Source organism: Schistocerca serialis, chromosome 4 (genome assembly GCF_023864345.2).
Source record: "Schistocerca serialis cubense isolate TAMUIC-IGC-003099 chromosome 4, iqSchSeri2.2, whole genome shotgun sequence".
Lineage (NCBI taxonomy): Eukaryota > Metazoa > Arthropoda > Insecta > Orthoptera > Acrididae > Schistocerca > Schistocerca serialis.
This window is the reverse complement of record NC_064641.1, coordinates 353,125,096-353,150,866: the sequence shown is the minus strand read 5'-3', so window position 1 is coordinate 353,150,866 and position 25,771 is coordinate 353,125,096. Positions and strand designations below refer to the sequence as shown.

At 41.4% G+C, this 25,771-nt stretch overlaps 1 protein-coding gene across 6 annotated transcripts in view; it reads left to right on the top strand.

Moving 5' to 3' along the window:
• Positions 1 to 25,771, top strand: part of LOC126474137 (tyrosine-protein kinase Src64B) — a 276,344-nt gene that overhangs the window by 148,069 nt on the left and 102,504 nt on the right. For 4 of the 6 annotated variants that reach the window (XM_050101580.1, XM_050101576.1, XM_050101577.1 and 1 more), the window contains exons 4-6: positions 8,969 to 9,046; positions 9,547 to 9,658; positions 9,768 to 9,866. In XM_050101580.1, coding sequence (XP_049957537.1) covers positions 8,969 to 9,046; positions 9,547 to 9,658; positions 9,768 to 9,866 — 289 coding nt within the window. The remainder of the gene's footprint in view (positions 1 to 8,968; positions 9,047 to 9,546; positions 9,659 to 9,767; positions 9,867 to 25,771) is intronic. The other 2 variants (XM_050101579.1, XM_050101581.1) reach the window with 2 other exon arrangements.

Genomic DNA, 25,771 nt, shown 5'->3' with positions numbered 1-25,771 from the left:
AGGGCTACAAACAGACAAAATTCATGGTTCACTAAACAATTATTAAATGTGAAAAACCAAGTTATGGTGTTGCACAATATATGTAGCAATCAGAAAACAGAACATGCCAGATTAGCCTCTATAAAATGCAGGAATGAGTATAAAAAAGCCATCGTAGAAGCCAAAAAAGCACATAATTTCAATACCATTGATAATTCCACAAATAAGTGCAAAGCTGCATGGAAATTAATAAATGGTGTTGCTAAAGATGTAAGAAGCAAAAAATTAATATATGTCCCCAAAAGTTCAATGATTTCTTTATTAAATCTGTTGAAGATGTAGGAAATACTATAATCAAACCTGATATCAATTCATCAGAGTTACTTTCTAAAAATGTTTGCAGAACACCAACAGACACAGGTATGCTTATGTTCTCCGAGGTCTCACCTAGTCATGTCCTAAGCATTGTAAAACGGATGAAATCTTCAGACAGTGTAGATATATATGGCATATCCTGTAATTTACTAAAGAAAGTAATAGACTATATTGTGTACCCCTTAACATTCTGTATAAATAAATGCATATCTGATGGATATTTTCCCAAAGAACTCAAAGTGGCTAGGGTAGTTCCAATATATAAAAAGGGAGATATGGACTCACCTTCCAGTTACAGACCAATCTCCATAGTCCCAGCTTTTTCTAAAATACTGGAATGTGTAACTTACCAACAGCTATCTGTCTATTTTGAAAAATTAGGAATAATTAGTGAATCTCAGTATGATTTTAGGAAAAAAGTTGTCTACTGTGGATGCTATGGACTTTGTAGTCAAATACTTACATCAAGTGTTTGAGGATAAGGGCTATGCTCAACTCACATTTTGTGATCTAAGCAAAGCTTTTGACTGTGTAAAGCATAAGTCACTCCTAGAAAAACTGGAATTCTATGGCATTAGACATAAGAGCCTTAAATTAATAAAATCGTATCTTCAGAATCGTAAGCAAGTTGTTTGTGTAGGGAGAGAAATGTCGAGTATAGAACAAGTCAAGGTAGGTGTTCCGCAGGGATCTGTGCTGGGCCCCTTTTTGTTCCTGATAATGATAAATGATCTGCCGTCATTTATCAAGTCCACCACTGTGTTGTATGCAAATGATACAACATTTCTTCATGCTAGTGATGATTTCAATAGCCTTAAAACTTGTGCAGCAAAGACAATTGACCAAGCATCCTATTGGTTCAAGGCAAATGGATTCCTGCTGAATGAAAACAAAACACAGCAGATGGTCTGTAGTCTTAGAGACAAGCTTCTGTCAGATGACCCAAGTCATGTCAAATTTTTGCGGGTACACATTGATGATAAATTATCTTGGGGTCAACATGTACAATATATTAGTGGTAAATTGTCAAGAGTTATTTACCTGTTAAGGCGACTTATGGATTGTGTTCCTGAAAAATATGTTAGAACATCCTATTTTTCATTCTTTCAAAGTATAATAACATATGGAATTATTTTGTGGGGGAACTCTAGCTCTGTACATGACATATTAATACTGCAAAAAAAAAAAAAAAAAAAAAAAAGCTATTAGGATAATTACTGGTTCTGCATATAAGGCACACTGTAAACCATTGTTCTGTGAACAGAAAATCATGACTGTTATAAACTTGTACATATACTATGTTCTAATTTATACGAAGAAGAAATTACCAGAAACAAAAACCAGAGAAAATGTACATAGCCACAATACAAGAAGGAATAGGTGCCTCTATATTCCTTACCACAGATTGTCAAAGTCACTCAACAGGTATGAAATCATGGGGTACAAATTATTTAATAATCTTCCTCAATCTGTTCAAAAATTACCTGAACAATTATTCAAACAAACAATTCATGACTGGCTAGTCCTCCACCCATTCTATGATATAAGAGAATTTATCAACTGTTATATAATACTATAATGTTAAACAACAAACCTGTTGTTGCTTTCAAACTATTAATTGTATTTTAGTATGTATATGACATTGTCTATTGCTGTAATGGCTGAACGACAATAAAATTATTATTATTATTGTGTGGAAGTAACAACATACATGGCATAATTTACTACTAAAAAATCATCCATAAAGTAAGTTTTACTGCGCCTAGTATATCTACAGATGTGACTTGTTCCAAAATGAAAATCACAAGTGTCACTAATGTATCTAATGGATAATGCTTTTGTTTTAGATACTTGAAAATGGCGTAAGGCCGAAACTGTACAATTGTACGTGAAATAAAGAGAATGTCAACTGAAGGCATCATGAAATTGTTCAAAAAATTCATCACAGGTACAGACCCTATCACATTGAAAATTAAAGAAATTTTACTCCTAACAACAATGGTCAACCACGTACCCATGATTTGAAAGATGATATCACTTATCTTCAAGAAAACATGCAATTTTTCTAACCATGTAAAAATAAGTGAGGAATAATTCAGGGACAGTACAGCACTGAAAAAAACTAGAGCCATAATTATTGAGACTACTTAGGAAATGTAGCTTCTCTAAGCCATAGATCCAGAACTTAGTCATACTTGGTACACCTGTTGTAAAGAATATTGTCATTATGCCATCCTGGATTTTCTTTTGTCATAAATATTCATCATAGCACTTACTCCACTAAACAATAGAAACATGTCACCTTGGAAGCTCTCTGTGATAGGCAGTGAAAACTGTCATTTTTTTTTATAAAATAGCTTTCAGGTACAGTTACAAATGAATGACATCCTTACCACTTAAGCACTGTGGAAATATGAAGGGAAAAGAAGGGGAAAAAGTAAGTGTTAATTACCAAGAGTTACAATTAAAGCAGTTGTCAGGTATGAGAAAGCAGAAAGAGAAAGAAGTGGATTGAATTGCTGAAGGGGCCGCATGAATAATTTTCACAGTTAAAGCTCACTCCCATAGACAATCTCACAGATATTAGCTATTGAAAGTAAGATTGTCTATGGTTAGATAAACAGAGAATCAAAAATAAATATTGATTGACCTTTGCTGTGTGACTGCAAAATAATGAATTATCTTGCAAATTGAAGCACTCGCTTTTGCATTCCCAAAGCCTACAATGCTCATACTCCAAGTGTACAAATTCCACATTGCTGTGGGATGAGTTATGTGGGATTTCAGTGCATCTTTGTTTAGACTCTGCTGTTCTGCTGTAATGGAGACAGGTGAGCAGTCCAAAAACATATGCAGTGTGGGATAGGACATCTCAAATGAGAGAAAGGGAAAACCTTCCATCTTTGCTGCCCTTCAGTACAGTGACAGAATTGTGGATGCATAAAAAATGCACATTAATGTTGTTACCAGAGTAAGGAAGGAGAAGCATTAATCAGAAGAGACTGATGTCAGGTCATATCAGTGAGATACTCCATAAAAGAAGAGACACACGGGAAATGCTTCACTAATGTATTCAGTGATATATGTATCATTTCAAATGAAGACTGCAATGGCTGTGGGTTATGTCAATTTGCCAGTTGTGTAGGTTAGGGAAGATATACTATTTTAGAGGTCAGTCATCTTCACTGATTCAAAATTGGTGACTTTGACAAAAGTGTGGAACATTTTATTCACCACAGGGAAGATACGTTTTTCACCCTCATACTCGTCAATCCAATCTTGGAGATTTCCAGCCATGTGTGTTTAGACATTGTCATCTTGAAAGATGTAATCTTTAGAAAAGTGCAGTTGTCAGATACAAGAAGGCAGAAAGTGAAAGAAGGGGAATAAATTGCCAGAGGAGTCATTTGAATAATTTTCACAGTTAAAGCTCACACTCATAGACAATGTTACAGAGTTTTAGTTATTGTTTCTTTAGACCTTGCCAGCTACCATTTACCAACATTGATATGTTATGATACAAAGTTATGTCTGTTGTGATAATGACTTGAATGAGTTTTATATGTGATTTGGTCACTAACACTTCCTTGCCAATGAGGGTGAATACCAAGTTTACTTCCATCACTTTTTACATCTCTTTTATTGTTGAAATGTTTCAGCATTTCTTGATGGTAGCTGAAATTTACAATCAGCTATGATTTCATTCATTTGTTTTGTATATTGACAAAATGACCTCCTCAAAGCCAATTGTCATGGATTCCGAAAACATCAATCATGCGAAACCCAACTCACGCTTTTCTCACGTGACACACTGAAAGCTTTGGATCAAGGCAGCCAGGTAGATGTAGTATTTCTTGATTTCTGAAAAGTATTTGACTCGGTAACACACCTGTGCTTATTGTTAAAAGTATGAGCATATAGAGTATTAATTGAAATTTGTGACTGCATTGAGGATTTTCTGGCAGGGAGGATGCAGCATGTTATCTTGGATGGAGGGTCATTGTCAGATGTAGCAGTAATTTCGGGTGTGCCCCAGGGAAGTATGTTGGGACCCTTGCTGTTCATGTTGTGTGTTAATGACCATGCAGACAGTGTTAATAGCAACCTCAGACTTTTTGCAGATGATGGAGTAATGTATAATGGAGTAATGTATAATGGAGTAATGTATAATTGAGTAATGTCTGGTAGATGCTTATTAAATATTCAGTCACATTTGATAAGATTTCAAAGTGGTGCAAAGATGGGCAGCTTGCCTTAAATGTACAGAAATGTAAAATATTGCACTTCAAAAAGTGAAAAAAAAACATAGTATCCTATGACTATAATATTAATGAGTCACTGTTGGAACTGGCCATCTCATACAAATTCCTGGGTGTAACACAAACGAAATGGAAAGATCATATAGGCTCAGTCGTGGATAAAGCAGGTGTTAGACTTTGGTTTATTGGTAGAATATTGGGCAAATGCAATCAGTCTACAATGGAGATAGCATACAAATCACTTGTGTGACCAGTTCTAGAATATGGCTCAAGTGTGTGGGATGTGTACCACATAGGACTAACAGTGGGTATTGAACATATACAGAGGAGAGAGCTGCATGACTGGTCACAGGTTTATTTGATTCATGGGAGAGTGTCACAAAATACCGAAGAAACTAAACTGGAAGGCTCTTGAACATAGATGTAAACTATCCCAAGTCTATTAACAAAGCTTCAAGAACCAGCTTTAAATGATAATTCTAGGCATATAGTACGTATCGCTCACATGGGGATAGTGAGGATAAGATGACAATAATTACTGCCTGCACAGAGGCATTTAAACAGTAGTTCTCCCTGCACTGTATATGTGAATGGAATGGGAAGGAACCATAATACCTGGTACAGTGGAACATACCCTCTGCCATGCACCTCACGGTGGTTTGCAGAATGTAGATATAGATGTAGATGTTGTCTGGCACTCCTTTCTGTTTTGTAGTCATTCATCTACATCTACATGGATTCTCTGCAAACCACACTTAAGTGCCTGGCAGAGGGTTCATTGAACCACCTTCACAATAATTCTCTATTATACCAATCTCGAAGAGCACACAGAAAAAATGAACACCTTTATCTTTCTGTGCGAGCTCTAATGTCATTTATTTTATTATGATGTTCATTTCTCCCTATGTAGATCGGCATCAACAAAATATTTTCGAATTCATGGGATTAAGTTGATGGTTGAAATTTAATGAGAAGATTCTGCCGCAGTGAAAAAAGCCTTTGTTTTAATTATGTCCACCCCAAATCCTGTATCATGTCAGTGACACTGTCTCCCCTGTTTCATGATAATACAAAATATGCTGCCCTTCTTTGAAATTTCTTGATGTACTCTGCTAATCCTATCTGGTAGTAGATCTGTTACATTTTCTAAATGTCCTGCCAATAAAACACAGTCTGTGGTTTGCCTTCCCCGCAACGTTTTCTGTCTGTTCTTTCCAGATCAATTTGTCCATAATTCTAATTCCTAGGTATTTAGTTGCATTTACGGCCTTTAGATTTGACTGATTTATCGTGTAACCGAAGTTTAACAGATTCCTTTTAGCACTCATGTGGATGATGTTACAGTTTTCATTGTTTATGGTCTATTGCCAATTTTTGCACCATACAGATATCTTTAGTAAATTGTTTTGCAATATATTTTTGATCTTCTCATGACTTTATTAGACGATAAATGACAGCATCATCTGCAAAAAACCTAAGACAGCTGCTCAGACTGTCTCCTAAATTGTTTATATATATGAGGAACAGCAGGGGGACATAACACTACCATGGGGAATGCAAGAAGTCATTTCTGTTTTACACGATGACTTTCCATCAGTTACTATGAACTGTGACCTCTTTGTCAGGAATCATGAATCCAGTCACGTAACTGAGACGATATTCTGTGAGCTCGCAGTTTCACTACAAGCCGCTTGTATGGTACAGTGTCAAAAGCCTTCAGGAAATCTAGAAATACGGAATCAATTTGAAATCCCTTGTCAATAGCACTCAACAGTCCGTGTGTGTAAAGAGGTGGTTGTGTTTCACAATAATGATGTTTTCTAAATCCATGTTGACTGTGTGTTAATAGACTGTTCTCTTCAAGGTAATTCATAATGTTCAAACTCAATATATGTTCCATAACCCTTCTGTGGATCGACATTAATGATATGGGTCTATGATTTAGTGGATTACTTCTGCTACCTTTCATATTGGTGTGATCTTCACAACTTTCCAGTCTTTGGGTATGGATCTTTCTTTTAGCGAGTAGTTGTATATGATACTTAAGTTATGAGCTATTGCATCAGCATACGCTGCAAGGAATCTAATTGGTATGCAGTCTGTACCGGAAGACTTGCTTCTATTAAGTGATTGAAGTTGCTTCACTATTTTGTGGTTATCTGCTTCCAAGTTGCTCAATTTGGCAGCTGTTCATTAAAATAAATATGCAATTTATGTCATTATTGGCGGTACTGTGGCTTTTTCCTTTGCAGTAATGATGAAAAGTATAAATAATAACAGTACCATGTTATGTACTTGACAAGAAATTCCTCATTACTCCTTCGATGAGCTGACAGCAGATACACAATAGGTTAATGTAATAGATAGGCTTGGGTAATGTTTATCAATTGAAGACATAAGAATCACTATATGAATCTGAGATAATTTTAACAGAACTGTAGAATGCACCATGTCACATACATTTCACAATAAATTTGTTTTTGGAAGTGATCTGCCTTGAGCAAGACGTTTTTCCCCTCTTCTATTAACCAGACATATTTAGCTGGTTTCAACATTATTGATGCACTTTTATTTTATTTCTTGTTACCCATGATGTGTGTTTTTTTTAATATTTTCCAATACAGTTGTTTTCCTTTCCTTTCCTTTCCAAATTACCTTCATTGTGGTCTGCACTCAGAAGTGACAGAAACTTGGTGCGCTCCCTCAAGAGACTTCAGATAATACATACAAAACATTTTGCTTTCATAGCATTGTTTCGGCTCAGAAAAAAATGCAGGGCGTTACTTTCTGGGAAACCCTCATACAAATAAGGCCAAAAGCCATAGCATACCATCCTGGGGTGCCGTTCTTGTAAGAGTATAAACACCAGTGTTGGTAACTACCATGAACATGTGTAACTACCATGAACATGTGCTACCAGTAGTCAAGTGCATCTTATTGCTGCATTGACACAAGTAATCGCAGGCAGAGGGCGCTAATGATGAGTTAACATGCAAGTGTCCAATGTCAAAAATTTTGTTAATTTATAATATTAGATGAAGATCTTTATTATCATTGTTTAAAATGGTTTTGATATAGGCTGGAATGTCTGCCTAATAATAGACCACAAGGTGTGATGAAATATTTATTAATAAACTGCAATATTTATTAATAAACTTGATATCTCAAATCAGAATAGAGGTGTATGAAATCATTATACAGGCTGCTTGAAGTAATTCATTTAAACATTACAAAATATATAAAAACCAAATATTGTGAATGGTAATTAAATAAAACAACATATGGTTTTTACATATTTTGTGATGCTTCAGTCAGTTACTACAATTAGCCTGTTTAGTGATCTTACACACCTCAATTCTGACTTTGGTGTCAACTTTATTTACGTATATTGTGTTATATCTCGTGTTGTGTTATTAGGCACTCATTTAAGCTTTCCTGAAAGCCATTTTAAGCAATGAAAATGAACATGTTTGTCTGATAATTATAAATAAATGAATTTGTGATATTTCACACCTCTTAGGATGTTGGTGTGCAAGTAAGAATGTGGGTGATGATGGGTTCTGTGATTAGAGGGATGGAGCATACTCCATAGTGTTATCATTATGCTTTCTTTTTCTGTCCCATGCCACACACTTTGTACTGTAACACTTGTCTTGCGTGCTTTATGCCGTTCATCATGAACATAATGGTGGCGAACTACCCTCCCCAATAATGATGTTATAGGTTGGAATATCACATGGTACTCAGCCCCTTGTCACTGCACATCGCCATCGCCACACCACCTGGTTTCTTAACACTTCAATGCTCTCTGCCAGCAATAACCAATGTCCACAAAAGTTATGGACGTAGTAATCCTATCATTAGCACAGCACCCATTTGCTTTGATGTTGATACTCTTTATCAGAACAGAACCCCAGAATGATATTCAGTGGCCTTTTACTTATTGTACTATTATTTATGGTTAATTATGTGTCTCATTAAATTTATTTTACCCTTTATTATTATTATAATTATAATTATTATTATTATTAACCAGATCAATGATTTCTTAGAGTAAAACTGGTAATACTGTGTACTGCATGTGGCACAATGCGCTCTACACTGGAAATTACAAATTTAGTGCTACTGACTGATGTTTATAGTCTTTGCCTGACTTTCTCTCTCTCTCTCTCTCTCTCTGAAACATCATTACTGATTTTTATTACTTACTTGCTTGCTGTTTTCTCTGTCGGAAAGTAGTGATCGGCCTTTTATATTTTCAGATATTACATTGATAGTGTTTTCAGGTACTTAAACCACAGTTTATCAACAAATTCTATCATGTTTCTTAAGTTTGTAATTATTTTGTGTTGTAGTAGCTATTCCAAGAGCAAGGACTAGGAGCAGTTCTGAGTCAAGGTCACCTTCTTTCAGAGATAAGGAGCACACAAAAGGTTGGAATAACACACTTTTAAAAAGAGACTAGTGTCCTAACATGGGGAAACCCGCAGTTAACTAACAAAGGGTATTTTTTATTCCGTGATCCTCTCGGGGCACCCTTTTCACCCTCTTACTTATCTTTAACTGTCATGGTGATGGTATATGGGCTTTATGATTATATGCAGACAGATCAAAACCACTGATATTTTTCCTATGTAACCACACAGCAAATTTTTGTATCTCTGTAGCCTAGATAATTTTTGCAAATATGTGGTATTGGGTTGATTGGAAGTAGCAGATTTGATTTTCATAAAGTTGTACTGCAGAGTACACATACAGCTAGAAAGATACTTCAGTTTCATGCTTTTTCACAAGAAAGAGACTCCAATACATTTGTGATTACTCTTAGTTGCTGATCTGTTTGAGTCTAAAAATAGGAAAATTATTTGCTGATAACATAATAAGTATCTAGTCAGGATGTTTTTACTGATGTTTGAACTATTTTATTCAACAGACCATCCAGGTGCATCAAGACGTATTGTGGTTGCTGTCTATGATTATCAGGCAAGAGAAGTAGCAGATGTTTCATTCATGAAGGGGGATCACATGGAAGTTCTTGATGACAGGTAAATAGTTTTTTTACATCCCAGTTTCCTCTAATCTTTTCACAAAGGTAGCTTGTTGTGTTTACTTGGAGTTTTCAGTGCATGTATACTGTAACAAATTTACTTCCAGTGAGCCAGATTGGTGGAAAGTCAGAAATCTAAGGACTGGACATGAAGGTTTAATTCCATGGAACTTTGTCGCCGAAGAGAAGTCAATTGAAAGTGAAGAGTAAGTGTAACTTGTATCATTATTTGTTTGTAGTATCACATGTCTGAGATAGTTATCCTTACTGATTCCTAGATAGGGCTTTCATTAGTATGAGTATGTTATAATGGAATAGCTGCAAGAGTATATAAAAGTATTACATTGTTGGAAAGGTTGTAATTACAGATCTCCCCGTACACACTGATACAGTGAGGGGGTGGTGGGACCTAGCATAAAGTCTGTTTCTTCTTTAACAGCTGATGTTAGTGTCGTAGTGCTAGGCACAACCAATAGTATGGTGACTTACAACAAAAGTTCATTTACTCCCATTCAAGTAAATGACAAACTTAGAAACTGTACTACAAGCAGTAGAAGACAGTCTGAGGACGGGCTCCTGCCATGGTGTCCTTCCATAGAGAAAAGCTCTGCTAGATAGTGCAGCAGGTACTGTGCCATGTGCACAAGTCGTGGATGGCTTTTGGTGGCTGGCCCACACAGATGCCCTTGGCAGAATATTTAAGTGTAGTCTGCTGGCAGACTGGTGCTGCAGCATGTATCCAGATCTGATGTACAGGATGATAGCAGTCATTACCATTGTATTTACAAGCAGTTTATTCAGATAAATTATTTCTATTACATCGGTCCATTATTGAGATAAGAAAAAAAAATAAGTAAAGACAACCTCTCTCAATATACTTGTAGGAAACTAAAACAATACCCCATAAAATTTAAAATTTATTAAGCTTATATGTTTTGGATGTGTGCTACCAATGACAGAAAATATATGAAAAAGGAGAGGTCATGGTGACAGAAAATGTCATTATAAACCCTTCTTGGGTGTCAACTTGGGTGGCATCCTTCAGATAGCACAATAATGGCAAGCTGAGTTGTTGCCATCCTTAGATATCGTTTTGTATTGCCTACGTCCTTCCTTTTTTTGTCATGACCAGGCAGTGTCTGAGCATTGCTCTTGTGGTGCAGGGAAAGGAGGGAAGTGTTGTGCAGTTGGAACAAGTCCCTAAGCTGCCACCAGTACGATCATTCTTCCCACCGACTTACTTGGAAACAACTATATTTATTTATAAGTTCACTGTGTAGTTAGAGCTCTACAGACTCTTTTTAAGGTGCAATATCAGAATGTGTTAGACTTTAGGAAAAACATGGTGTCACTGTGATTAATAATATGTCCATTACAAATGCAGTGCTGTGCAACTGCTGATTTTGTTGGTTGTTCTTTATCTGTGTGACACTTATGTTTGCTCTGTGCATCTTTTCATTATTGTCTGGATAGTCTGGCATACTAACATTTTCTCACATGGCATGATTTTGGTATACTCCTTGTTTCCATAGTACTAGGTCATCCTGAACAGACCCCCAATAAGGCTTTCAATCTCTGGTGGAAACTTTTCTATCCTACTCTGCATCTATAGAACACAGTTTTCTGATCACTCTTACTGATGATAACGCTGAGTCTGGCAGAACAAAACTGGGAGTCAAATGCAGCAGAGTTAAAGAAGTGAACAAATAACAAAACCAAGTCTAGAGTATAGCAAAGGCTTCTTGTGCATATACAGCAGTCTAGGGAACAATCCAGATCACAAACATAAATCAGGCAGGGTGAAGACTCTACAGTTCAATGGTGTATAACCAAAGGCTTAAGAGATTAGAAGACACTAACAGAGGCTATTTGGGCCTCAGTACTTAGTACCTCATCTGCATGTCAGGTAACAGTGCCACGTGATGGGCTTGCCTTGGCTGTGGTGCCTTGTGTGGGCATGACTTTTGCCTGTCGTATGTAGAGTGAGTATCTCTGACATATTCTCCTGTTGATACTCAGGTTAGGCAGGGAATCTGAATCATCTTCAGCACAGAGAGCCGGAAATGGCTGGCCTGTGCCATCTTTGCCAAGGAATGGAGAGGGACATGCAGGTATCTCCTCCAAAGGGTCCTGCAGTAGGACCTTAATATGATTGGCTGGGTTGAAAGGTGACGCTGTCTGTGGGGGGATCCTGACTGATTGACGGGGTTTGGGGTGGAGTTCGGGCCTGCTTGCTGGGGAGTGGTTGCCAGACGTGGCAGAGATGAGACCAACGATTGAGCCTCCATGGGCACCGCAGTCGAAAAATGCTCAACCTCTGCTGAGGGTGAAGGAAGAGGACCACTGGTGCTGGGGGGTGGAAGCTGTAACTGGTGTAGTGGGTGGAAGTGGTTCCATGTTCAGTGGCTCCCTTTGCTGGTTGTTGTTGACTTCCTGAAGTCGTGGACGTAAGATGAGAGGTTGTAGCAGTAAGAGGCAGACTGGGATATTTGGCACTGGCATGAAGTGGTTGCTGAGGTCATGCCCACTCGGAAATAGAAGGGCAAGGGGGGTGGGGGCAGCAGTATGTTACATCACTGATGGAGCTGATTCCAATGTTGAAGCAAATGCTGCTGCCAGGCTGAAACCTCAAACATGTGTCTTCCCCCTGTTGCTACTGACTGTTCGTTGGGTTGACCAGGGATTCTGGCCAAAGGCACAAGCTCAGATGCGCTAGTCCACGTGGTAATATGGCTGTGTTCAGGGGCGGTGGGCCTGCCGAGTTAGGTGCAGCAGGTCGAGGAGAGTGCAAGGTCTGCGCCTGTGTAACATTTTGCCCGGACTGCACGCATCACAGTGCTGGGCCATTTAGGTTGCAAGGAAGCTGATGAGTGCTTTTCTGGAGTCGACTGTGATCATTATTTTGCACAATTATATCTTAAATGTCCTGACCATTCACTTGGACTTTGAATTGAACGTGAGATGTAAAGGGGCGATAGTCAGGTGTTCAGTGCCATTGCGCTGACAAAAATCCTAGAACACAAGTGCCATAAATTGAGGGCAGTTGTTGGAAACCATGTTTGAAGGTGTCCCCTCCATTGCAAATATGATAGTCACAGGATGGATAGTAGCTGCCATTGTAGTTGGTGCCATCCACGCGACATTTTGAAGTTAAGAGAGGGCATCAAGAACGAGCATCCACATTGCTCCCGGAATGGACAGATGAAATCAGTATGCACTCTTTGCCAGGGGTGGTCAAGGCATGGCCAAGGACTGGATTGCTGTGCTGGGGCTGATGGGCAGTGGGTGCAGGTGTGGCAATCTGAATGGTATGTTCAGTGGTGGTGGCAACCCCAAGCCAATACGGACGATGGCACGTTGTTGCATTAATTCTGTAGTTCCCCAGTGTGCAGGTGGATGAGCTACAATATGCAGGAGCAGAGTGTGGGAGGAACTACCATCCGTCATTCAGAATTATCCACAGCAAACAAAATAACCCTCTCAGTGATGTTAAGCATGTGCCATAAGAAAAAATAGATGCGCTATTCCCGATTAGTGTCCTTAGCCATATGCTCCAGCCAACCCTGCCATACAGCAGTCAACTCCCTGTGGAGGAGGGGGTCACGGACTGTTTCTGCTGGTATTTTGTGCTCCATATCAGAAATTCATCAAGGGTTTGTTGCTGATTTGCACCTAAGGCAGAACACAGCACTTCATGCCTATCGAAGTCGCATCGGAGCCACATTGCAAGTGGGAAAGTGCATCAGTGTGGGAAAATATGCATGGTGGGCCTATAATGGATCTCGTAGCTGTAGTTACTCAGGAACAATGCCCACTGTTGCAGCCTTTGCACGGTTTTATCAGCAATCTCAAATGGGGGTCTAACAGTTAAATATGAGGTTTGTGATTGGTGATCTGGTGAAATGTCTTGTCCCAGTATATGATAGCCAATGCTTCTTTCTCAATTGGGAATAATTCCTTTGTGTCACATTTAATGTTTTAGATAGAAATGCGATCGAATGTCCTGAGCCGTCGAAGTATTTGTGGGAGAGTACGGCATCAACGCGCCAATCCAATGCATCAACGATAAGCGTTAAATGTTTGTTATGATAGAACGTTGCTAAACAAGGGGCCAACCTAAGGCACTTCTTAAGTTGCACGAAAGCCTTCTGGCACATGTTTTACCACACAGATTTAAAGCTGCTTTTACACAACTGATTGAACCTATGGGAAATGCGGCCCACATTGAGAATAAACTTGGTATTATAATTTACTTTGCCGAGGATTGACTGTAGTTCTTTGTTATTCTTAAGAGCTGGGAAGTTAGTGATTGCATCCACACACGTGATTCTCTCTCTCTCTCTCTCTCTCTCTCTATCTCTCTCTCTCTCTCTCTCTCTCTCTCTCTCTCTCTCTCTCTCTGTGTGTGTGTGTGTGTGTGTGTGTGTGTGTGTGTGTGAGAGAGAGAGAGAGAGAGAGAGAGAGAGAGAGAGAGAGAGAGAGAGAGAGAGAGAGAAGAGGAGAGGCCATCTTTTCTCGACATATGCCCCAAGTACTAGACACTTGTCTCAAAGAAACTACATTTGTGGAAGCAAAAATGCAGATCATGGGCTTGGAGCCACTCGGGCATCATCTGTAGGTTGCGTAAGTGCTGGTCCCGTGTGGCCCCAGTAACTAGCAAGTCATCTCAATAATTAGCACTGTTGGGTATATCTTGGTTGCTCAAGGTACCTGTAAAGTGTCCTGAAGCATTTGCAACCCCGAATGGCAACCTGTTATAACAATGCATGCTGAATGATGTATTAATCACCAAAAAATGTTTTGGCTAGTCCCCTACAGGCAGCTGAAAGTAGGCATCAGCGAACTTGATTTTTGAAAAATAATGGTCTGTAGCCAACAATTCCTCTGGCCTAGGAAGGGGATACAAATTGACATTTGCATGAGCATTAACTGTGGACTTATATTCAACGAATGTCAGGGGCTGGAATATACCCATGGCCGTTCCTTGCATGTAGTAAGAGGCAACTAATGGAAATCGTTTAAGTAGTCATGTTTTTACTTTGGTATTTTGACTGTTCTTGGACGTCTGAAGCTATTTGCTCTTTTTTTTGGCTTTTTCAATTCTGGTTCCCATATTGGGTTTGACCTCCAGTTTCCAAATTTTACAGAAGTTCCATTTGGCAAAGGTTGCCTTATTGTGGTGCACTAACTCTCCATTGTGCACTGTTATCTTTTGCACCTACCATTCAAGTGGATCTATCTTTGCAACTGAAAGCCAATGTTGTAGGCAGTCCGTTGTGGTGGGTTTGTCGTGTATGCTCTCACTTGTAGCCCCCTGACAACATGGGGATCGCACTGTTGATGCTTGAGCTGTAACATCCCCATGCAGCCAAGGAGTATGTACCTGCTCTCAGGGGTTCAGCAGTTGTTTGCTGAGTACGGGCATGGCAAACCTGGGCATCCTGAGCTGGGAACTGGTAAGCACCGCCAGTCCTCTGTCATCATAAGCTCTGGCCATGCTTCAGCAATTGCTGTGTGGTGTGGCAGTGGAACATTGTGTGTCACAAGGAATGGGGATCTTGGCTTGACCGCCCAGATCACAAGGATTGTAAAAATCTCTATAAAAAAAATACCTTCAGTCTCTAGGTGTGCTGCTCATTGATGAGGTGCATGGCTGTTGAGGTGGAATAGTCGTTAGTGAGCAACCTCTGGGGAACCTGCCGCTCCGCGGTTATATAAGACTTACTCAGGCACACAGGGCACTATCTGAGTGGACCCTTATTTCCGTAGCTGCTGCTCGTGGGACTAAAATGGAACCCTTAGACCTTCTTCTCCTCCCAGTGGGAAGTGTGTACCGCCTGGGAGTACTCAACCATTCATCCAAAAGAGTGAGGGAGGCTAGCCCTCATGACAGTAAGAATCAGTTGGACTTGCTTAACAGGACTCATGGACTTGCAAATCATAGTGTGTTTCTGGTTATAAAGAGGAAGGAGGGGACGTTTGAAAAAATGTCCCACTTCTACATCCATAAGGGTTTGGAAGGACTTGCTGGCACTTTAAAATCTATTAAAATACTTCGTAATGGTTCCTTGTTGGTCAAAACTAACAGTTCAAAGCAGGTGACACTTATCAAGAAATCACACAAATCGAGTGAATATGACATCATTGTTGAGATGAACAACTCTCCCAACTCAAGCAAGGGTGTGGTAATGTGCCGTGATATAGCTAGGGACATCGTGGAGCTGAAACAAGAGTGGGCATCTCAGGAGATAGTCAGTGTAGAGCAATGAACATGAAGGAATAATGGAGAAACTGAAAAGACTGCACTTTCATTGTCACATTCAATTCTCTAATGCTGCCTGAACATATTGTGGCAGGGTTCCTTTGACTTACAGGACTTACAGCTAGGCCTTATATACCAAATCCTATGTGGTGCTATAAATACCATGATTTCGGCCATACAACCATGAGTTACGGAGATGAGGTGATGTGTGGGTATAAAAGCAGCCCATGACACTTTGACTGACTGCCCATCTCCAGTGATCTGTATAAACTGCTTTTGGAGCCATCCAATCTGGAGCCGATACTGCCCTCTTTTTGCCAAGGAACACAAAATACAGGAAATAAAAGCAACCAAGCAGATCCCCCACACCGAAGCCAAAAAAGAATATAAGATGACGAAACTCCCTGTCCTTGACACTTCATATTCTTCCACGGTGCAGAAATGTCTTCCCAAGGTGTACGCTTGGATGCAGACAACATCCAGTGTACCTATATCCACCACAGGCACCTGTACTTGCACGTGTACATGCCAAAGAAAAGCGAGTAACAACAAAGCAACCCAGGGAGCTGCGACAGGAAAGACCAACAACAGATCCGCAGTGAGCATTCAGAAGGCACACGAAAATCAGTGTGCCTCTGAATGCCCCCTTGCAGGGACAAAAGCTCTCTCTGACACCATCAGACATCATTCTTGCATGTCGGACTGATGATGTGGACATCATGGACTTATGTGTCTTGGATCCAGGCAGCCCTTCCACTCACCTTTGTTCTACAAGTGTTCCACCTCCCTGGTGCAAAAATGGGGGTAAATTAAAACCACACTGATGTAATGTCTCCCATACTATAGTTAATATGAATGGTTTAAGGCCTCATGTGGAGGAACTGAAATTCCTGGCCCCTTGTGCTTGCACCTACGAGAAACACATTTTAAAGATACTGACATCCCTGTGCTACAGGGCTATATGCTACACTGCAAGGATGACCTGACTGGGGAAAGGGTCAAGGGAGGTGTTGCTGTGTTTGCCACTAATGTGCACCACTCTACTTCTCTACACCTGGCTACTAATCTCCAAGCAGCTACAGTTGAAATTCATATGTGCCAGAGGATCACTGTTTGCTCTCTGTATTTATCTCCACAATATGCAATAGACTCTTAGACTCTCTCAGATCCTATAAAACAACTCCCCAGACCATTTCCCCTACTGAAAGAGTGCAATGCCCATTATGTACTTGGGGCTTGATCTCTACTTGCACTCGTGGTCGGGTTTTGGAGAGTCTCATGATGTCTCATGAGCTGTGCATCCTCAACACATGTACTGCAACTCATGTCTGTGATACTTCTGGGCTATTCTCAGCCATCGACCTCTCTTTCTGCTCTCCAACTCTTGCAGACTGTTGAATATGAGGTCATTGATGACCTTCATGCTAGTGATCACCTGTCGCTCCACGTTCATCTACTGGATGGAGCATTTCCTGTAGAGAAGCCATCAAAATGAATGGTCAGCAGGGTTAACTGGACACTGTTCAGCCAACTGGCTGTGTTTGAACACCATGACAGTGTCTAGTAGTGGATGGACCCAATCACAAGAGTGATCCAACATGCTGCTGACCTATCGATCACAAAGTCCTCACGTCTTCTTAGGAGGCAACCTGTGCCTTGTGGACAGATGAGTGCAGTTGAGCAATCCAGACCAGGTGTGCAGCTCTTCAATGGTTTAAATGTTGCTCAACAGCAGATGATCTCTTTACCTTTTGAGTCGCTAGAGCCAAGGCTCCAATCAGTTGTTCCACTTGTTCTTCAAAAGTATGGGAAGCCATCCAGAAGATTTCTGGTAAAAACAGTTGTGTACCAATATATGCAGTGCTGAAATGCAGGTGTCTCCAAACAGTGCCCAGAGACATCGCTCAGATGCTTTCTGATCATTTTTTTTAAAAACTACAGCCAATCCAAGCCAGGATCTGACATTTTGTCACTACCGTGTGACTGTAGAGAGGGCCAAGTTTGACTTCAGATCATCCTGTTCTGAAGCCTCCAACTCCCTTTTCTCCATGTGGGAACTGGAATCGGCACTCTCTGAGACTCATGACACTGCACCTAGTCACAACAAAACCCAGTACTGCATGCCTCGACATTTGTCAGTAGCATCAAAAGAAGTCCTCCTTGAATTTTTTAATCTTATATGGCAGACAGGCATCTTCCCCAACTCATGGAGGGAGGCAATTCTGATGCCCCTCTTCATACCGGTAAAGGATCGCACCTTGCCCAGTAGTTGTCAGAGTATCGCTTTAACGAGCTATGCAGGAAAGATCCTTGAGTGAATGATTGACAGTCATCTGGTGTGGTTGTTAAGAGACCAGGCAACTCCTTAGCCACTCACAGTGTGGATTCTGGAGATTTTGGTCCATTGTCGACAACCTGATCCTGCTAGAGGTGGCAATTCAGCAAGCTTTCCAGCATAAACATCACTGTATTGGCATATTCTTCAATATCAATAGGGCATATGATACTACTTGGAGACACTTTATTCTCACACAACTGTATCAGTGAGGCTTTTGTGGCCATTTCCCCATCTTTGTATGGTCTTTCCTGTCACTGTGCTATTTTAGGACCTGAGTTGGTGACACGCTGTCAGATAGTTGTGAGCAAGAGAACAGTGTCCCTCAGGGCACAATTTTAAGTGTTACCCTCTCCACCATGGCCATGAACAGTATCATGTCTACAGTCCTATACAGTGCTCCTTATTTGTGGGCAATTTTGCTATTTCCTGTTCCTCCTCCTATGTTTCCTGTATTGCAACAGTTATCTGTCAGTTGCAACTTACATTGCAGGGGTTAGAGGAGTGGGCTCCATAGGTCTTGGGGAGTGGACAGGTCAAATGGCTTTGAGCACTATGGCACTTAACAGCTGAGGTCATCAGTCCCCTAGAACTTGGAACTACTTAAACCTAACTAACCTAAGGACATCACACACATACATGCCCGAGGCAGGATTCGAACCTATGACCGTTGCAGTCGCGTGGTTCCAGACTGAAGCTCCTAGAACCGCTCGACCACTCCGGCCGGCAACGGACAGGTCATGTCTGCTCCAGTTTTTTAGGGCTTTCATGTTTTCGCAGCTAGACTATAGGTGCATGGTGTCTGGATTGGCAACACTTTCTTATCTGAAGATCATTGATGCTGTACACCATGACGGGATTAACCTGACCATGGATGCTTATAGGACTAGCCCCATACACAGTGTCTGTGCTGAGGCTGGTGAACCATCACTTACAATTCAACAGCAACTCCTCGCGGTGAGTCAGTCATACAAGTTCCTTGCCACACCAAATTCATCTGCATAACATACTGTTGTTCGTCCCCCTCTGGAGTACCTTTTCTCCCATTGTTCAGAGCATTGAGGCCATTTGGGATCCAGGTGTAGCATTTACTGGAGTCACTTGGAGTGGAGCAGGTCCAACCTCCAATCCAAGGTTTTAACTGTTTGCCACCCTTTTTGTTGCAGAGGCCCAGAGTCATTTTAGATTTAGTGCAGTACAGGAGAGATTGCACCCCTGCTTCTGTGTTAAATGCACTGTTTTCTGACATTTTATATGAGCACCACAACTACATAGCTCTGTTTACAGATGAGTCTAAACAGGGGGACTCCGTTGGTTGCTCTGTTGTTTTTCAGGGATCATGTCCGACTGCCTCAAGACTCTTCTGTCTTCAACGCAGAGTTACATGTGATCTTGCGGGCACTGGCGCAGATAAGATGTTCTTCTAGTGCTAAATTTCTTGTCTATTCTGATTCTCTACATTGTTTGTACCCAGCAGATAAAGTTGTCCAGAACATCCAGGATGTCCTCCTCCAACTATGACGACTGGGGAAGGAGGTATCTTTCTTATGGATACCAGGGCACATTGGTATGCAGGGAATAAAAGGAAGGATCCAGCAGACAATGAGGCATGTCATATTCCTCAGTTATTTCAGAGAGCCATCATCCTACAGGCTGTAGCATTGCTGTTGAGGTCCAGAGTCTTGCATCGGTGGAAGGATGAGTGGCTGGAAGTGACAGATAATAAGCTCTGTCTAGTAAAGCCCACAATGTGACTGTGACATACTTCCTTCCAGCCACGTAGAAAGGTTGAGGTCCTCATCTTCCCATGGGCCACAGCTCTATAATGCATGGCTTCTTGCTCCAGTGAGAGGACCCCCCATTGTATGGCACTTGGGGCGTACAGATCACTGTGTACCATATTTTATTTCCCGGGTTCGATTCCCGGCGGGGTCAGGGATTTTCTCTGCCTCGTGATGGCTGGGTGTTGTGTGCTGTCCTTAGGTTAGTTAGGTTTAAGTAGTTCTAAGTTCTAGGGGACTTATGACCACAGCAGTTGAGTCCCATAGTGCTCAGAGCCATTTTTTGAACCATATTTTATTGGGCTGCATTTTATTTTCCAACCAGTGGGTCATGGCCAATTTTTATTTTCCACCAATGGGTCACGGCCGATTTGCCAATGGGTCTGCCCTCTATTTTAGGTAACATTCAAACAAATGTAGTTAGAATTTTAAAGTTTTGTGAATTGCCCAATTTTTATCCGAGATTTTATGGAGATGGTTTTAAAGTGTTAACAGGGTGACTGGTTCATCCATATTTTGTGTAATTGGTCAGCCAGTGACATTTACATGTGCCTTCCTTTCAGCTCCTCTGTCATTTTACTTATGTTTTAGATTGCTATATAGCTGTTTTATTCTTTCCTGTTGTGTTAGTGTGTATGATAACATTTTAATAATTTTATCCACATTCGTTTCTTTTACTGTGTGTAAGAGTGCTGACAATGTCACCCGTGAGTGCCCATAAGCACCAAACACACGCACATGCAGTAGGTACCTATCCACTTCGGGCTACCAGGACTCCGGGCAATGGCTGCTGTGCCAGGTGGCCTTTGACTTGATGGAGTAGTGCCCATGGGGATAGCCTCCGATCAGAGTGAGTGGCATTGGAACGGATGATCTGCAGTGAAATGGGTCACACTTAATGGTGGCCATGCCAACATGACCTTATCAACAGTCAGGAACAATGGTTTTAATGCAGAGGTTTACAATCCAATGTAATTTCCATCTTTGACGATGCCTCAAGATGAGCCAGGTAAGGAGAAATGGAAGTGGATAACTTGCCAAATTCTTGGTTTGTTCCCAAACCAGTGGTGGATCTTTTGCTACAACAAAGCCATTGTTTGTCATTGTTGAAGATCAATTTGGGGAGGTTGCTGCAATAGCGAAGATAAGAAATTGATCTTTTCTGATTAAAACATCGCACACCAACCAATCACTGGTACTTCAGGGCTGTGTCAAGATAGGAGATATACCAGTCACCATTTCTCCTGATACCAAGCTAATTAGAATTCAAAGCATTATCTTCCATCAGGACCTAATGCTACAAACTAATGAAGAGCTGCTTACTAATCTTATGTGGCTTGGAGTCCATTTTGTTCACTGCAATTGGAGGGTTCCCAAGAATAATCGAGTGGACACTGGAGCTTTTATCCTAGCCTTCAAAGGCAGCATTTTGCCTGGGAAAGTTAAAGTCATGGTTTATAAGTGCGATGTTGGGCCTCATTTTCCCCCTTCACTGACACATTTTCAGTGCCAAAGGTCCTGCTGTTTTAGTGAGTTTGTCTGTAGGGCACATGGACGGGTTTCCCTGGAGGACCACTATTGTGATCAACCCCCTCAGTGTGTCAACTGTTCAGAAACATACCCTCCTTGTTTGCCCCAGTGATCACTATTCAAGAGGGAGGAAAAAATTCAAGAGTACAAAATGTTTGACTGCCTGTCTTAACAAGATGCAAAGAAAAAGTTTGAAGGACTTCTTGCGACTGATATGATCCTGAATTTTGCGACTGTTGTGTCCCAGTCCATACCTCACACAGTGACAAGATCTCGCATGACACCACCTGGCTCCGGGTCGTATACCATGGCCTGTCCTATATTTGGGACAGTCAGCTCCCTTGTCTCCCCCCCCCCCCCCTCCCCCCCAATACATATAGCACTGGTTGCTACCACACTATCAGTGTGGCCAGAGATGCCTAGTCATCTGCTGCCCTGTTGTCAGGGATGAGGGTGCCTGTCAAGGTGCCCCCTCTCCAGACAAGGACCAGCAGTTGCAGGCTGCGGGCTGAAGAAAAGTACAGTCCCTTTTTCTCATGAAAGATAAAATGGGGTAATCTTCACAGAAATGGAAGTCCAACAAAGATAAAAAGGATAAGCAGGAAGGTAAACTAATTTCTGAGGCTTCGGATGTTCTGCTCCCCATCCTTGCAGAGGTCAAACTTACGCACCCAGATGATGACTCAGGACGATGGCATGGTAGCAAAGTAATCACACCCATCTTTCTCGTTCTCCACCCTTACCACTGCACTAGAGGCCGTGGCTGATAGTGTCTACCTGTCAGTTTAGATGACAGTATGTAATGTTTAACTGCCCACCAGGCAGTCCTTTCCAATACCACAAGCTGTTAAAGTTAGTGGAACAGCTAGCTCCTCCATTTCTCTTCTGGGGGGACTTTCATGACCTTAATCCTCTTTGGGGCAGCAACACTATGGCTTCTTTCGAAATTGGATGTCAGCGTAATCAACACTGGAGCTACAACACATTTCAGTGCAGTCCACAGAATGTACTCAACTAATGATGTCACAGTTTGCACCCGATTATTTTGCCAATAATTCGGTGGTGCTTCCATGGTGATCTTTGTGACAGTGATCATCTTCCTATCGTTCTCTTGCTCTCTATTCACAGAAATCTGGAACATGCTCCATGTTGGTCATTCCAGAAAGCTAACTGGCAGGCTTTCTCCTGTAGAGACACTTTTGCAGCCAGCTCGGCAACTGATATCAAGAAAATGGTACTGGATACTACTGATGATGCTATTTTTCGTGTTGAAGCAGCAATGATACTCTACTCCTCTGGCTCATCCTGACGTCCACTGGTACCATGGTGGTCTGAAGATATAGACACAGCTATCAGGGAATGCCACAGGGCACTTCAACGGCACAAGTGCCATCCCTCTATGGATAATTTAATAGCATTTAAGAGAATCTGGACGAAAGCTTGGTTTTTAATAAAAAAAAAAAAAAAAAAAAGGAAGCAGGAGTGTTGGGTGCAATATGTATTGCCTGTGCGATCCCACACCCCATTGTCTCAAGTATGGAGTAAACTCTGCCGCATTTTTGGCTGTCCACCCCAATGACTGTTCCTGGCTTCCTTATCAATGGTAATACCTACACTGATCCAGTGGTACTTGCTGAATGTTTTGCAGCACACACTGCTGAAGTGTCCCCTTGCATCAATTACCATCCTCATTTCCTGATCAGGAGACACATTTTTGAGGGTCACCCACTATCCTTCCGTGTACATGGCTCTGTATCGTATGACATCCCCTTTAGTGAATGAGAGCTTCACAGCACTTTGCCAGAGTCTCAAGATACAGCTCTTAGATCCTACAAAAGCCACAACCCAATGTTCAAAAACCTTCGGGCCGGCAGCATGAAACATATCCTCAGGCTTTTTAATTGTATTTGGTGGGAAGGAGAATTCCCCTTTCATTGGTATTATCATTCCTGTCTTGAAACTGGTAAAGGACCCACATATTTTAACTATCTACCATTCTCTCTCTCTGACGAATGGGCTGTGTAAGCTATTTGAACAAATGTCAACAGCTGTCTCGTTGTTGGTGCCTTGAAGCCGAAGGGCATATATCACGATTCCGAACTGGCTTTCTGGCTTTCCAGTCCACCACAGATCATCTGGTTTATCTGCAATCTGCAGTGCATAAAGCTTTCATGCATCGCCTACATATGATTGCTGTGTTCTTTGACCTACAGAAGGCATACAATACCACCTGGCAACGTCATGTCCTGCCTACACTGTATGAGTGGGATTTTCGAAGCAGTTTACTCATTTTTATCCTGAATTTCCTATCCCTCCATCTTTTTCAGGTTCGACTCTCAGCAACCAATATGTACAGGAAACTGGAGTCCTTCAGGGACCGGTTCTGCGCATAATGCTGTGCACTATTGCCATTGATGGTGTGGTAAATGTTGTGGCTCTCACAATCTCTCCATCACTATATATGGATGATCTTTGCCTGTACTCTGCCTGTGCATCACTGTGCGCCAGTGAGCACCAACTTCAGAGATCTGTTAGGAGAGTAAGTGACTGGGTCCTGAATCATGACTATCAATTATCTCCAGCAAAATAATGAGTTGTGCACTTTTGCACCACTCCATACAGTTTACTAGTAGAAGACAGTAAGATTGCACACTGACATTCAGTGTCAGTTACTAGTCTGGTTCTGCAGTGAAGAATAAAAATGACATAAATGCACCTCACTGTGAAACAAGCAAATGGTGGTAGGAGAGATGAGCAAACTGCAGCTGCTGACTGTTGTTGGTTTTCGCAGCTGTAACAGCAATGTCTACTGTTGCTGGTGGAATTCCCATTGTTTTTCTCGCTGCTGCTGGAAGGCCCACTGTTTTTCCTACTGTTGTTGTTGTTGTTGTTGTTGTTGTTGCAACTGCTGGTGCCACAGCTTTGGAAACTCAAGATTCTTGATTCACTAGAATAGTTGGGTGGTGAGAAAGTTCTCTTTGCCACTTTTCTATCCTACTCTGTGTAGGTAGAACACTGTTTATGACCATTTACACTGGTGGTAACACAGAGACTGGCAGAATGAAATAGGCAGTTCCTGAGGTCTATGACAGCAAAGTTAACAAAGTAAACAGATAAGTGAAAGAAGTCCAGATTGTAGCAAAGTCTTCTTAAGCATAAAGAACAGTCCAGACAGCACTCCAAATCATTAATTTAAATCAAGTGTGGTAAAGACTCTTACTATTGAATGGCACATAACTAAGGTTTGGGAGGTTAGCAAAGACTGACTGGGGCAAACTGGATTATGGTACTTAGCGAAACACATCAGGGAATGGTACCACATGACGTCCTTGCCGCGGCTATGGAGCATCATGGAGGTGCGAGCTTTTCCCGTCATATATAGCCTGAATATGTCTGGTGTGTTCTCCCTATCAATTCTAGGGCTAGGCTGGGAATCTGAATTGCTGCCAGATACTAAAGAAAGTGATGACCTTGTCATTAAATTTACAGGGTATTCTTTCACTTTTTGCTGATGTGTGCTTGATATACAGAGTATGGCAGTCACAACACACTGTATAAGCTGTGTTCTGTTGCTAAACTGTCTCGGTTGGAGATTATGACATCCATGAAGTAATGCTCTTGAGAACCTTCTTGCTGTGAGTAAATGTCTGCACGTGTTGGTTTATGGTGTGCCGTGTCTCAGTGTGCCACTCTACTTCACTTGACAAGTACATTCAGGAATGAAAGTTGGCTAATCTGACATTTGGTGTTCCAAAAATCTTCTATGTGGTGTTTTGTGTGTGGCCAGATTATGAACATACCATCTACATATCAAAGTAGAATGTGAGGGCTTGTAGCTTTTGACTCTAAAGTAGACACAGCATGTTATTAGAGGCTCTGAGGTGGAGCTGTCCCAAAATATGTACTGTACTAAAATAAATTTCTCAATAACACATTAACTTAACTCCGTCCAAACAGGCCATGAAGGCCCAATGGTACTGACGAGCCGTCGTGTCATCCTTGGCAACAGGCATCACTGGATGCAGATATGGAGGGGCATATGGTCAGCACACTGCTCTCCCGGCTGTATGTCAGTTTACGAGACTGGAGCCACTTCTCAATCAAGTAGCTCCTCAGTTTACCCCGCAAAGGCTGAGTGCAGCCCGCTTGCCAACAGCACTCGGCAACGGGATGGTCACCCATCCGAGTGCTAGGCCAGCCCGA